At 46.4% G+C, this 13,274-nt stretch overlaps 1 protein-coding gene, 2 non-coding genes and 1 pseudogene across 6 annotated transcripts in view; 2 read left to right on the top strand and 2 right to left on the bottom strand.

Moving 5' to 3' along the window:
* Window positions 1-1,180: 1,180 nt before the first annotated feature.
* LOC136659647 (5S ribosomal RNA) lies at window positions 1,181-1,300 on the bottom strand (annotated as a pseudogene).
* Window positions 1,301-6,462: 5,162 nt separating this feature from the next.
* Window positions 6,463-6,535, top strand: TRNAV-CAC (transfer RNA valine (anticodon CAC)). Its single transcript has one exon. It is a non-coding gene; the product is annotated as a tRNA-Val (tRNA).
* A 404-nt stretch (window positions 6,536-6,939) lies between these two features.
* TRNAG-UCC (transfer RNA glycine (anticodon UCC)) lies at window positions 6,940-7,011 on the bottom strand. Its single transcript has one exon. It is a non-coding gene; the product is annotated as a tRNA-Gly (tRNA).
* Window positions 7,012-7,737: 726 nt separating this feature from the next.
* The window catches only part of DPP9 (dipeptidyl peptidase 9), a 35,342-nt gene continuing 29,805 nt past the window's right edge, over window positions 7,738-13,274 (top strand). Inside the window, exons 1-2 of one of the 4 annotated variants that reach the window (XM_066635251.1) lie at window positions 7,738-7,909; window positions 9,478-9,567. In XM_066635251.1, the coding sequence (XP_066491348.1) occupies window positions 9,512-9,567 (56 nt within the window). In that variant the 5' untranslated portion in view covers window positions 7,738-7,909; window positions 9,478-9,511. Of the gene's footprint in view, window positions 7,914-7,966; window positions 8,208-9,477; window positions 9,568-13,274 lie in introns of those variants that run through there. The other 3 variants (XM_066635250.1, XM_066635249.1, XM_066635248.1) reach the window with 3 other exon arrangements.

The raw sequence follows: 13,274 nt of genomic DNA, 5'->3' as shown, positions 1-13,274 counted from the left end.
GCTAGGCGGGACGCACAGATTGAATACCTCAGAATTATAGTAAAAGTAAGATCTTGGCCTTCTCCAGGAAACCAAAAAATCAGTGCTGGAAGATGGATGGCCACAAAATAGAGCAGGTGTCCCACTTTAAATATTTGGGGGTGATATTCCATACAAATTGTTCTAGGAAAGCGCATGGAGAGTACGTAGTGTTAAGTGGTCAGCAAACCTCTTCTGCTATTCTCCAATTTATGTGAAGTAGAGGAGCCCAATATCTGCCAGCAGCCCTTAAACTGTTTGAGGCAAAGGTGATGGACCAATTATTGTATGGAGTGCAGTTGGGACCTTTTCCCAACATCACGATAATGGAGCGTGTCCAGTCTAAGTTTATTAGGGCTGCCTTTAGTGTATCCAGTACTGTCTCGGACACTTTTTTACATCTGGAATCAAGCCTGATTAGGATAGAGGCCCGCGTCTGGATAACCATTTGCTTTTACTGGTTAAGACTACACCTATACCCATTAGGGACTGCTCCCCTAATCCTCCAAGATGAGTATAAATCCAGGTGGATTAAAGGGCTGGAACGAAAACTGTCCTCTCTGGGATTTTCTATACCATCTTTGTTTGACATGGGACTGGCTCAGGCGGGAGTTAGGGTCAAGCAGCGGATCTTTGACATAGAGCACCAGGAAGACCTTAATAATGTCAGAAAGTTTTGTATCAAGGAGGAGCTCAGATATATAGCTGCCCCAGCTCCCTATCTTTTCCAGTTGGAAATCCCAAGCCACAGAAGGGTGTTTACATTTACATTACAAAGTGATAGTTTGCCCTCAGCTGTGGTGGAAGGATGCTTTCAGAAGGTCCCATTTTTAGAGCGACTGTGTCCTTGTGGGGCAAACCAACCAGAAACCACCAGTCATGTTTTGCTGGATTGCGTTTTTTATAAGGATATACGGTTATCCCTTATCTCCCCACTTTTCGAAGAGCTCACCAAATGCCCAGATCAAGATTATAGTCATTCTCTTCTATCAGATCCAAATCCAGAGGTAATGCGGAGGGTGGCTAAATTTCTAGCCGCTGCAGAGTGGATTGTGACCTTCCAGGTTGCTCATAGAGGAGTATTTATATTCTGAATAAGTTTTTAATTCAGTGTAGACTAGTTGATGGTTGGCAACCTTCAGTCTCAAAAGACTATGGTATAAGCCTACAGCACCCGGTATTTCCCAGCAGTCTCCCATCCAAGTACTAACCAGGCCTGACCCTGCTTAGCTTCTGAGATCAGATGAGATCAGGCATGTGCAGGGTAACAGTTACTGTCAACTAGACTATGGACTACTGGACTACTATGGACTACTAGAAAGTGGACTAGAAGACTTTCAGAAGTACCTTCCTCAGTTACTGTACTCAGTTCAATCCTCAATAACAAGACCAAACTTAGTCTCATCTAGACTTAGATCTATTAATTTTTAGTATATTATGTTGTCAAGAGCCTATGTTAGGATGCTGTGATGGGTCGTATGTATGTTCAGTTGTATACTATGATTGTATTGTTATTTTTATGCTGGTCGGTGACCGTAATAAAACAAAACTGAACTGAACTGAATCTACAAGAATAAGTAAGGCTGATGAACAAAACTGGGTTTAAAGTGGAAAAATGTTAAATAACTAGGGATTATATTGACAAGTATGAACTGTATGTTATTTCAAAACAATTATGCTAAAGTTTGGATTGAGATCAAAAGAGACTTTGCAAGATGAGAAAGACCGAAGTTATCTATTTTAGGAAGGATATCTGTAATTAAGATGACTGTATTACTGAAAATGCTGTTTCTCTTCCAGACTATACCAGTTTTACTCTCTGATAAACCATTTAAAGAATGGCAGAAAGATATGGCAAAATTTTTAAGGCAAGGGGAAAAAACCAAAAGTAAAGTTTAAGATTTTGAAGGTTGCAAAAGAAAGAGGAGCACTAGGGCTGCCAGATTTGAAAATTTACTATGCATCATGTTGTTTCTGTGTATTAAAGAATGGTTGTTATTGCAAATAGAAAATTGTTGAACTTAGAAGGACATTCTAAGATTTGGTTGGCATGGATACTTATGGTATGATAAAGTAAGAACATAAGTAAGAACATAAGAAGAGCCCTGCTGGGTCAGGCTCAGGGCCCATTTAATCCAGCTCCTGTACCTCACAGCAGCCCACCAGATGCCTCTGGGAGCACACAAGATCGCAAAATATTTGCATCTCGCCAAGTACAGTAAAAGTAAATGTTGCAAAATAAAGTGAATGTAAATGATACATGCAGAGTATCCCTCAGCAAAATCTATAGATTGTCTCTATTTGATGTTTTCCACACCTGCACATCTAGTCTCCCTTGACAAATGCTAATGCTCAGTGTCCTGTAAGGGAGTTGTCCTTAAAGACAGGATAAGGGTATTGGGTTTTGGAAGATCCTGTTCAGATCAGATCCTACCCTGCCACAGCTATTGCTTTGAAAAATGCCTCTTCCCCTTGCCCACTGAGATATGTCTTGGCATGTTTTAAATAGCAAAACATATCAGTATGCTTTAGAACAGGGGTGTCCAAAGTTTTTGGCAGGAGGGCCACATTGTCTCTCTGACACTGTGTCGGGGGCCGGGGGGGGGAAAATTAATTTACATTTAAAATTTGAATAAATTTACATAAGTTTACATAAATGAATATATTAAAGATGAACTTATATGAATGAATGAAGGTCTTGCAATAGCTCAAGGCCTATAAAAGGCCTTGCACAAAGCAAGGCTGGCCTTTCCTTTGCTGCTGCTACTGCGTCACAGATGTGAAACAGCAAGCAGTGGAGACAGCTCTCATCCCACAACTCATGTGAGAGGTCACAGTCGCCCTCACGCTGAGAGCAGTTGCGTCGGGCCAGTGTGGGCTCCAACAAATCTCCAGAGGGCTAGATGCTCATTGGAGACTGGGGGCTCCCTGAGGGCCGCATTGAGAGGCCTCGAGGGCTGCAAGTGGCCCCAGGGCCGGGGTTTGGGCACCCCTGCTTTAGAATGAAGCATTTTATTTTACACAGATGTATTGATGAGAAATGCTTTGGTTTCTGGCTCTATATTTTTCATAATCCACTGCATAAAAAGAGGTTCCCTTCAATGTAGTTTATTTTTTTTAAACCCACCCTGTCATTGAATCTGGGTAGTGGGATCAACTCCTGGCCCTCCAGAAAGGGGAGGCCCTTGAGACTAATAGATTTCAAATGAAGCATTTTGTATTTTTCAATCTCTCTCTCTCTCTCTCTCTTTGCACAAGTGAGAAATGCTTTATAAGGTTTTGGCTGTTGAAAGAGCCCTGTGAACTCAGCCCCTCAACGCACTGGGCTTTACCCATGCTGAATTTAGATTTGTTGAGGCCCCAGGCCAGTGGTTCTCAAAGTGGTGGGTCACGACCCACCATTGGAACCAAAATGGGTCACTTTGCCTATAAGGGGAGCGACCCATAAATGGGTGTCCTGATGGCACCACAGCAATTGCGGCGCCACGGGCACCAAGGTACATTTCAACATACCTTGGGGGACTGTGCAGAGTCCTGGAGGCTCACAGCCACCTCCATGAGCCTCTCCTCTGCTGCAGTGGGATCTGATCTGCAGTCAGAGCGCACTTCCGGTTTGCGGTTGGAGCTCTGGAATGTGGAGTTTCTGAAACCAGAAATGGGCTCTGACTGCAAATTGGAGCCCTCTGCAGCAGAAGAGAGGCCCATGGAGGGGGCTGCAAGCCTCCAGGATCCTTCGGGACGCTGCACAGTCCCCCCAGGTATGTTTAAATGCGCCTGGGTGCCCACAGCACTGCAATTGCTGTGGTGCTGTCGAGACAGCCCCCCTCATCCCAATCCCCGCCCCCGTCAAAACTTACTAGTGCTTCTCAGACTCACAGAGAGTTTGAGAACCACTGCCCTAAGCTATATAAAACTTGGAGGCCTCTTGTTAAAAAATTACACCAAAATTTGCTGCAGAAACTGTTTACAAAAGGACAGGGGAAGCCAGCACCGACACATCTAATTCAATGGTGGATTTTAAGTGCAGATGGTGAATTTTAAGTTACCATCATATTGCAGTCTGGCAGCCACCCTAGTGAGAGAAACACACAGACAAAGGTCGAAACTCTGAATTCTCTCAGGGCATCAACAAGGCATCTCCTGAGTTTGGATCGACTCTGAGAGTGAAACATTGGCCTTAGATTTCTGTGTTCCTGCTGACATCTGGCGGTGAAAGTTCCATCCTAAAATGTGTATCACATCCATGCTTGGCAGGGTAAATAGATGCAGATCCAGAGACTGCTGGATCTGTAACAGTAAGGACCAAACTAAACATTATTGGGGAGATCCTTGATTAGACTTTGCAAAAGCAATGTAATTTTTGCACAATGGTGAGAAGATGTGAATTGGGGCTCTGACCCCTTTCTCTCATGGCCACAATCCACACCCCTCCCAACCAGAAGCATAGCTAGAGAAGGGCAAAATGGTAAATACTGCAGGTGCCACAACATGCTCTGTAAGCAGCCCCTCCCACTTTCCTTCAGAGCCATTCTGGGCAGAGACAGAAACATGCAGGCCTGAACCAAACTGCGTGTCCTGCATGTTGCTGTCACTGCCCAGAATGGCTCTGCTGGCAAGTGGAAGGGGCCACTTACAAAATGCGTTGCGGTGCCTGCAGTACTTATCATTTTGCCCCCCCCAGCTATGCTACTGCCCCAACCCCTATTAACTGAGGAGAGGAAAACAGGCAGCTTGTATTTTTTTCCCTTATTGCCAATAATAGTTCCAGGGGGATGAGTTTCATCTGGGAATAAGCGCAGGGGGAAAGAGTTAGACTCTTTTGTCCTAGCCCCATCAAAATCCACCCCATCTCCATGGTTGTTTTTAAAAAAATTACATTGGAAAGTGCAATCGTGGATTTCTTGCATAACATCTACTCTGACCATTAGAGGAAGGTGCTAAAACACCTCGAGTCCTTCTTTCCAAAGATTAGTTAAAAATAAAAAGGATACACATCATTAGAATGGTGCCAGAAGTTGGCCAGGTCAGACACTGGCCAAGGACTGTCACCCATAAGAGGTCAGATTTGACCTCAGTACTTGTGACAGCAACAGGCAAGGGGCTACCATGGGGTATGACAGCAGGACTTTGCCCCAGGCCCCAGCAACCTGACTGTGTACAGTAAATGAAAGACTTGAAATTAAATCTAAACTCTCATATTTAGAAATAAGACATTTCAAGAGAAAGCATTGTTAATCTAACCTACTTCACAATGTTGTTGTGTAGGTAAAATGGGAAAACTTCAAGTATGCTACCCGGAACTCCTTGGATGAAGGGCAGGGAACAAAATGTGATGCATGTACAAACAAACAAACAAACAAACAAACAAACAAACAAACTGTTATTCAAGACTGGATGATATAAAATTCCATGGGAGTGGGAGGAAAGATTGCACTTTATATCCTTATCCAATTTAGGTACAAGGACATTAGCCTTTAATTTTTATTATTTATATAGATAGCTTTAGATATGGAACAGCTTTGGCTTACATTCTGATTTACAGAGGCTCACCTACCTCACAGGGTTGCTGTGAGGCCAAAAGAAGGGAAGTTCACCACCCAGAGCTCCTTGGAGAAAGGGTGATATAAAAATGTGAACAAATAAAGAAGTAAATCAATAAACACAAAGGGCAGATCCCTGCCTTGGGTGGCTTACAATCTAAATAAGTGATTTTCAACCTTTTTCATCTCGTGGCACACTTAGCAAGGCACTAGAATGGTCAAGGCACACCGTCTGTTTTTTGACCATTGACAAGGCACTCTGTGCAGCCAATGGGGGGGGGAGTACACATCCCCCAATGGCCCTACTAATAAATGACCTTCCCCCAAATTCTTAAGGCACACCCGGGGACCACTCACAGCACACCTGTGTGCTCCGGCACAGTGGTTCAAAATGGCTGATCTAAATATTGATAGCTGGATCTGGGTTGGGGAAACGAAAACAGAGGATAGGAGAAGTCAGGTTAAGAAGAATTGTACAAAAAATTCAGTGTATAGCTAGTATTTTAATATAGTCAGCCTCTGCAACCTGGCGCCAGAAAATACGTTTGCATTGTATGTTTCGTGCCTTTTTGTGTTTCAGTAATTTTTGCACTCTCACAAATTGTACCATAATTGCTCAGTACAAGAAATTGTTTAATTTCTTGACACAAGAAATTAAATTTTGTCTTTATTGGCACTCTTGGGTGCCCTCCGGGGAGAAAGGCAGATTACAAATCCAATCCATCCATTTTTGTTCCGTTCTTCTTGGGCTTGGCCCTTGGCAAGGGGAATAAGCGAAGGTCTCCCCCCCCCCCCAGCTTGCAAGGACAAGCCTCGCTTCAGAGCAAGTCACAGGATGAAGAAAAGGAAATGCGGTGAGGTCAGACTCCCTATCAAGCGGCATCACAACTACCTTAGCGTGCAAGTTTCCGTAGTGTAGCGGTTATCACGTTCGCCTCACACGCGAAAGGTCCCCGGTTCGATCCCGGGCGGAAACATGTTTTCTGGTGCTTCCAGTTGAACTTTACAGTTTTGATTTCAATGCGCACTTTGTGCTTTGATCCATTGATTGCCGACTACGTCCACTCATGCAGTATGTCGGTCTCTGAATAAGCGCACGCGTGGGAAGAGCAGCCCTTTCCTTGTTTTCTTGGAGGGAGAGGAAAGAGTCAGTGGTGATTCCAAAAGCCCGCTTGGCTCGGTGATGTTAGAGGGTCGAAGAATCTCCTTCTGCCCGGGGCGAAGGGAGGAAACTGCACGTACACGAAGGGCAAAGGTTCAGGCACGCAGAGAACCGAGGAGATGGTTTTAAGACCTCGGGAAGATCATTGATAAATGATCTCTAACGTCGGAGGCGGTGGCAGTTCCTGTTGCTTATTTACAGAGAAGCAAAAGCACGAGCTGCGTTGGCCGGGAATCGAACCCGGGTCAACTGCTTGGAAGGCAGCTATGCTAACCACTATACCACCAACGCGGGCGCTGAACATGGAGCTTTGGTATCGGCCTATGAAAAACGAGGGCTGCGGTATTTCAGCAAACTATTACACGGAGATGTGCAGGGTGGGGGAGCAAGTGAGTCAGAGCCTCCCCGCCGGAGGCCTCCGAAAAGCGCCACAGCCGCCGCGTGAGGTGCTCAAGCACACACAACCCACGCGCGGGCCTCACCTGCTCCCCCCCCCGCGCCTCACATGGTGGTGCTGCTTTTCAAAGGACTGGTGGGGAGGCTCTGGCTCACCTGCCCCCGCACCAGCGCCTCACAGGGCAGGGCTGAAGAGGCTCTGCCTCACCTGCCCCCCCCCCAACGCCTCACTCGTTCCTGTCTGCCAGCGCTCCTGTTCCCTCTGGCTGGGGCAGGAAGCCTGGCCTGCCCTTAGTCTCCATGGCAACGCCTTTCCTCCACTGCCAATCCGTTCCTTGAGCCTCCTCCTTCTCCCCCCTCTCCTATCAAATGGTTCCTCCCTCTCCTGCACCTTCCCCCCCTTCGACGACCCCCCCCTCAACACCCTGAATGGTTCCGCCCCCTCCTTGGGTCAACCACGGAGGCCCCGCCCCTCCCTCCACTGCTCTTCTCGCGAGATCTACAATGAGAGTTGCGGGAAGCTCTGCTTTTCCGTCCGCATGCCCTCAGCTTCAGGACACGCTGCTTTTGCTTCTCGCGAGAACAGAGAAAGCAAACGGGAGCTTCCCGTTCCGTGTCAAAGGTCGCACCAGGAGGCTCGCAGAGGCCGGCGTTTTCCTTTCCCTTCCCCCGCTTCCGGGAGTTCCTGCGGGACATGGAGCGGGAGTGAAGCCGCCGCGGGATCTCCCGACCCCTTCCCTCCCCCCCTTCCCCGCACTGAACGACCCGCGGCCTGTAGAGCCCGACAAGTTGAGTGAGTGAGTGAGTGAGTGAGTGATTGACAGGAGAGGGGGCGGGCTAAGACCCAGGCCCCGCCCTTCGCCTGTTTTGGGCCCCGCCCTTTCCAAAGGGGAGGAAACTTCTATCCCCCTGCAGTGTGGCGGTTCTCTGGTCACGCCCCTGGAACGAGTGCGCGATGGGGGTGGGGCTGCTTTTGGCCACGCCCCCACCGTGGGGGCCTCTCTGAACATGCCTCCTGTTGACTGAGGGGGTCTTTGGGCCACGCCCCCACCCTACAGGTTTCCAGTGAGCCAGCCACGCCCTTGGAGGGGGTGAGTCGAGACGAGGCCACAGCTGGAGAAGGGGCTGCAGTTCTCCTGAAGTGGGGGGGGTCTTCAGGGGCCTGCAGGCTTCTTTGTGGTGGTCCCCCCCAAGCCTTGGGAGGGGGCTTCCTCTCACTGGCCACACCTGCACTCTGAGGGCAGAGTGGGGGGGTCCTTTCCCCCCATGCCCTCCATGTGGGGGGTGCTGAGGAGAAGGGAGCCCTGCCCTGGCAGGACTGTGGGAGCTTTAAAGCAGGCCATGCGGTGGCTGGGGAGGCAGAGCCTCCCCAGCCCTGCTGTGTGAGGTGCAGGGTGGGGAGGCGGGTGAGGCAGAGCCTCCCCACTGGAGTCCTTCGCAAAGCGCTGCTGTCGTGTGAGGCACCCAAGCACACCCACAACCCACACGCAAATGCGCGTGGGTTGTGTGTGCTTGGCTGCCTCACACGGCGGCAGCGCTTTGCGAAGGACTCCAGTGGGGAGGCTCTGCCTCACCCGCCTCACACCGTGGCGGTGCTTTCCCAAGCACTCCGGAGGGGAGGCTTGAAACGAGGCCCCTCAGTTATGTTACATCAGTTCTTGATGGTGAATGCATCTTTGCTCTCTCTGCCCCTTCTGTTTCAAACTGGCACCTTGATTTTTTTTCATTCTTCATATATTTCTTATTGAGCAGAGGTGGTGAATGTAAAGAATACTTGGCAATCACTGCATCCCCTATGACAGTGATTTTCAACCTTTTTCATCTCAAGGCACAGTAAAATTGTCAAGCCTTTAAGGCCCCATCAGGCCCCATCAGTCATCAAGACCCCATCAGTCTTTTGACAGTTGGTAAGGCACACCATGCTGCCGATGGGAGCCTCACACCCCCATCTGCAGACCATTCACGCCACACCAGTGTGCTGTGGGACATTGGTTGAAAATTTCTGCTCTATGTTGTCTCTATTTGTGATTCTAAAGAGGCTTTGTCTCAACTCATGATTAAATTCTGCTCTCCCCCCAGCCTGAAGAGTTGCTTCCAGTCAGAGCAGTCAATGCTGGAGTTGATGGACAATCTGCCTGACTCACTGTAAGGCATCTTCATAACTGCCCATGAGATTGAGACCAAAAGGTGGAGACTACCATATGCTGTGTGGCAGGCTTTGGTTACTGCTCCCATGATTGCAATAGTTTTTTTTTTTATGGATATTAGAGAGTTTCCAACTAGGTTTTCCCCCACTAGGAAACCAGCAACAGCCAACCTGCTTCTGAGAAATAATGCTTCTATTTTTCTTTTCTCATCTAGTTTCTTACTTTGGCCAAGGTATTCTAAGCAGTTGATGCAGAAAATAAAGAGGGCTCGCCTGGAAAAAGAAACTGCAGGAAGTTGGAGAAGGTAACTTTCCTAAGTCTATGCATTCCTTTGGAACTTTGAAGAGTTGAAATGCAAAGGTTAGAAATCTTCACCTGTAGGTCATAAGTACTGTGAAGTGCTACATGCCGAATATCTGACTTCTGGATTTGTGTCTAAGAAGCTCAAAAATATGTCTCAAGTTGTGCTGGTCTAAATTATCCATCAGCTGAATCTTGTTCACTTAACAAGTATTTCATCTGAATGCTTTGTTTTGAACCTGGTGTTTTATTTTCCCCTTCCCCAAACTTGAAGAAGTCTCACTAGTGGTTGGTGCTGCACTGGGCAGACTTGAGATGGGACTAGAAAAAGATGTATGTAGTACCTAGATAGTCTTGACTTTTCCAGCTTTGTGGGTACAATTTTTTTTTCAGACTAATGTTCAGACTAATTTTTTTTTCAGACTAATGTCCAGGTCTTCTTACAGTGATATATTTGTACTTTAAAGTTCAAACGAGCTTCCTTATTTATCTTTACCCTCTTCTCTGTCCTTTTAACATGGATCTCAATCCTCTGGGAGCTTCCTGGAGAACTTCCCAGTGAGTTCTGATGAGTCAGACTGTGTGATCTACTGCAGAGGTTTTCAGCAAGTAGATCAAGTCACAGAAATGGGTTGCAATGCAGCATCAATTGGGTTGCATCATTGCTTCTGCCACTAAATTTTTTGAGGCTCAAGGCTGCATAGTTGACTAGTAGAGAGGTCTTGGGGTCCTAGATATCTCATTGCTTTAACGACCAGTCTTCAGCAGAGCTCCTCAGTCTGCCTCCTTTTCCATCTGCCTCCTTTTCCTTTGCTGATGTGTTCCCTCTGCTCTCTCTCTCTTGCCTTGCCTCGCCCTCTGCTTTTCAAGACTTTAGTTCATGCTTAATGCAGTCTGCACCTCCTCTCCCTCTAAATGACTTGAAAGGAAAGAAGTGGCAGAACGGCACAATAGCAGCAGGTGTTGACTGGCTGCCATTAGGTGGGAAAAGAGGAGGAACATGGTGGCCCACCATGTGGTTCTTGCCTTCCAGCTCTTGAAGGCGAGTCCCATATTGCAGTTTGGGGGTTGAGGTGAGTCCTCCATTTCATTGGTCTACCACTCTGCTGCTTCAGGTAGCCACTCATCTTGTGGTACAGGTGCCCCTGTGCTCATCGGCTGATGTTGTGAGACACACAAGTCTATGGCATCCAAGTGTACAGATTGGCTATACATGTACACTCTCTTTTCTGATCCCCTTGCTCTCTTGTGATTGGATTTTCTTTGTGCCAGTGAGTTGCTTTTTGAAAGAAGATACAAAATTCTTTTAAAACAGGAAAGGGAAAAAGGCAGTACATAAATACTGCAAGAAATAAATAAATTGGGGGAAATAGCATAGAAATGCAGGAGAATTCACAGTCTTGACCCTTTAGGAGAGCAATTAAGATGAAAAGCAAATTGCTCTCTTGCCACATCATGAGTAAGTTTTAAAACCTGTCCTGAGTGCAGTAGTGGGGACTGTGATCACTTGTAGTAATGGTCTCCCATTTGTCCCTTCCCTTACTAGGGTAAAAAATGTTGAGTCTCAGCACAGGAGAGGAAAAAGCCTTTTGAATTGATAGGTAAAATGTTTCCCAGCCCTTCTCCATTTTTATAAGTTGTTAACACAAGTTCTCAGGATTTTGTGGCGTTTAATGCAGGATGGGGCATGGCAGTTCCACAATCAGGCCTGGTTAGTACTTGGATGGGAGACCGCCTGGGAATACCTGGTGCTGTAGGCTTATACCATAGTCTTTCGAGACTGAAGGTTGCCAACCACCAATCACTGTGGTGTGGGTTGTCCCAAATAGACTCCATGCTCTCTCCCTCCTGTCCCTCTAGAGCTCTCTGCTGGTCTTTCCCCTGGAAATAATAGCTTAAAGAAGGGGTAAGTTGAGCCTCAAAGAATGAGTGAGTGGTTCATTTTGTAAAAGAGAGGTGACTGTGTCCCATTGGGTCTCTCCTTGAGTTTATTGATGTAGGCATCCTGCTACGGGGTGCCTGCAAGCCTTCCTCATCACAAGGAAGTGCATTCTCTGCACTTCCTGAACTGCATTCTCATGAGAACAGATTTTTGAGTTTGAGTTCAGGTGATTTTTTAAATATACAAATTCTGTAAAGATTTAAATTTTTTCACTTTCTTTTGGTCCAAATTTGATGCAAGCACTGCTTATGAGGAGCTGTGAAATAATTTCAAAAGGCTGTTCTCAAGATTTTGAGGAGCCATGCAGTTCTCAAGGTAGCTTGTTAGGGCCAGGCTCAGGGAAGTTTCTGAGCCTTGAGAACAAAAGAACTGCCCTTAGGAGCAGCATCCAAACCTGGCCATTATGGGCTAACTCAGTTCCCTGAAGGGCCCTTTGGGTCTTACTATAGAGTTGTGTAGCTTCAGTGTTATATATTCAGGATTTGGATGTTTTTAAATAAATGCATGTTTCAGAATGTACTTGGTGTTTTGGCTTGACGTTATTCGTGAATTGGACACTTTGATATTTGGGGGGGCCATATAGTCCAGTCTCCTGCTCAGTGTAGGAAATCTAGAGCATCCCCAGCAGATGGCTGTCTAGCCTTGACTTGAAGACCTCCAGCAAGGCAGAGCTGTCTCCCTCTGACAGGTAATCAGGTTTGTTGTGGAACAACTCTTTAAGTTTCTCTTAAAGTTAAACTGAAATAGACTCTCTTCTAATTAGAGCCCATTAGAATCTAGTCTTGTGCTTTGCAGGTGCAGAGAACATGTCTTTGCCCACGTCCATGCTTGTTAAATCTCTGTATGTGTGAGTGAGCCATCCTTAGGCCACTGAAATGTGATCTGACCTTGCAACAGAGAGAGACACAGCTTTAGTGATGTTTGAATACTGACATGGCTGGCCTTGAAGACTGATTTTTTTCAGTGATTGGGTGAGACAGGGCTGAAGGTTGCACAAAAGCAGACCTGGATTTTTCTCAGGTGAATTCCCAGCCCAGCCTCACCTTGGTTTGGGAAGATGGTGGATTTTTGCTGCTGTCTGTCTTGCTGTGGTGTTAAAGTGTCTGTGTATTTTCCCCTCCTCTTTTCTAATGTTGTATTTTGCACTTGAAATGCTAACAATTTCAGTGCTGTCCACCTGATACGTAGGCGCAGAGAGAGGAATATAAAGTTTTGGATTTATTTCTTAAGAAAGTTCAAAAGTATTCTTTTGTCTTTCATGCATTTTTAAATGGTGTGGTGCTTGCTGCTGAAATGCCACAATGTTAGGGAACAAATCAAGCATTTGATTTATGGTATCCTGTTCCCCATCTGTTGGAGCAGTCTTGGATTTCATGTATCATAGAAAAATTTAGTGAGTACAGCAGTATTTTCATTATTTCCAATCTGTATCTTAGCTGCTGGTTTCATGGGTATCTCTGTTCTTTGTTTTTGTTACTGTAATATGTGGAAAAATCTGTTTTCATAGAATCATGCAGCAGTTACAGACAACAATGCAAGTCTAGGGCAGTAGGTTTCAAACTGTACTCTAGGAGTTCCGCAGAGGGTTAGTTTGCAGTAAGGTGGTAAATCTGTGTCTGGTTTATAGACTGTGGATGGGCACTTGTAAGATTGAACATTTCTTGACAAAATGAAATAATCTCTCACATACAGACAGCCAGATGTTGGGGAGAAGGCTTTAAGCCTGGCCTTTTCCCTAGTATGCTTGTTTGCTATGGGGGTGGGTGAGT

Source organism: Tiliqua scincoides, chromosome 8 (assembly GCF_035046505.1).
Source record: "Tiliqua scincoides isolate rTilSci1 chromosome 8, rTilSci1.hap2, whole genome shotgun sequence".
In the NCBI taxonomy this organism is placed as follows: Eukaryota; Metazoa; Chordata; class Lepidosauria; order Squamata; family Scincidae; genus Tiliqua; species Tiliqua scincoides.
The sequence above is the reverse complement of the archived record's forward strand: the minus strand, read 5'-3'. Positions and strand labels throughout refer to the sequence as shown.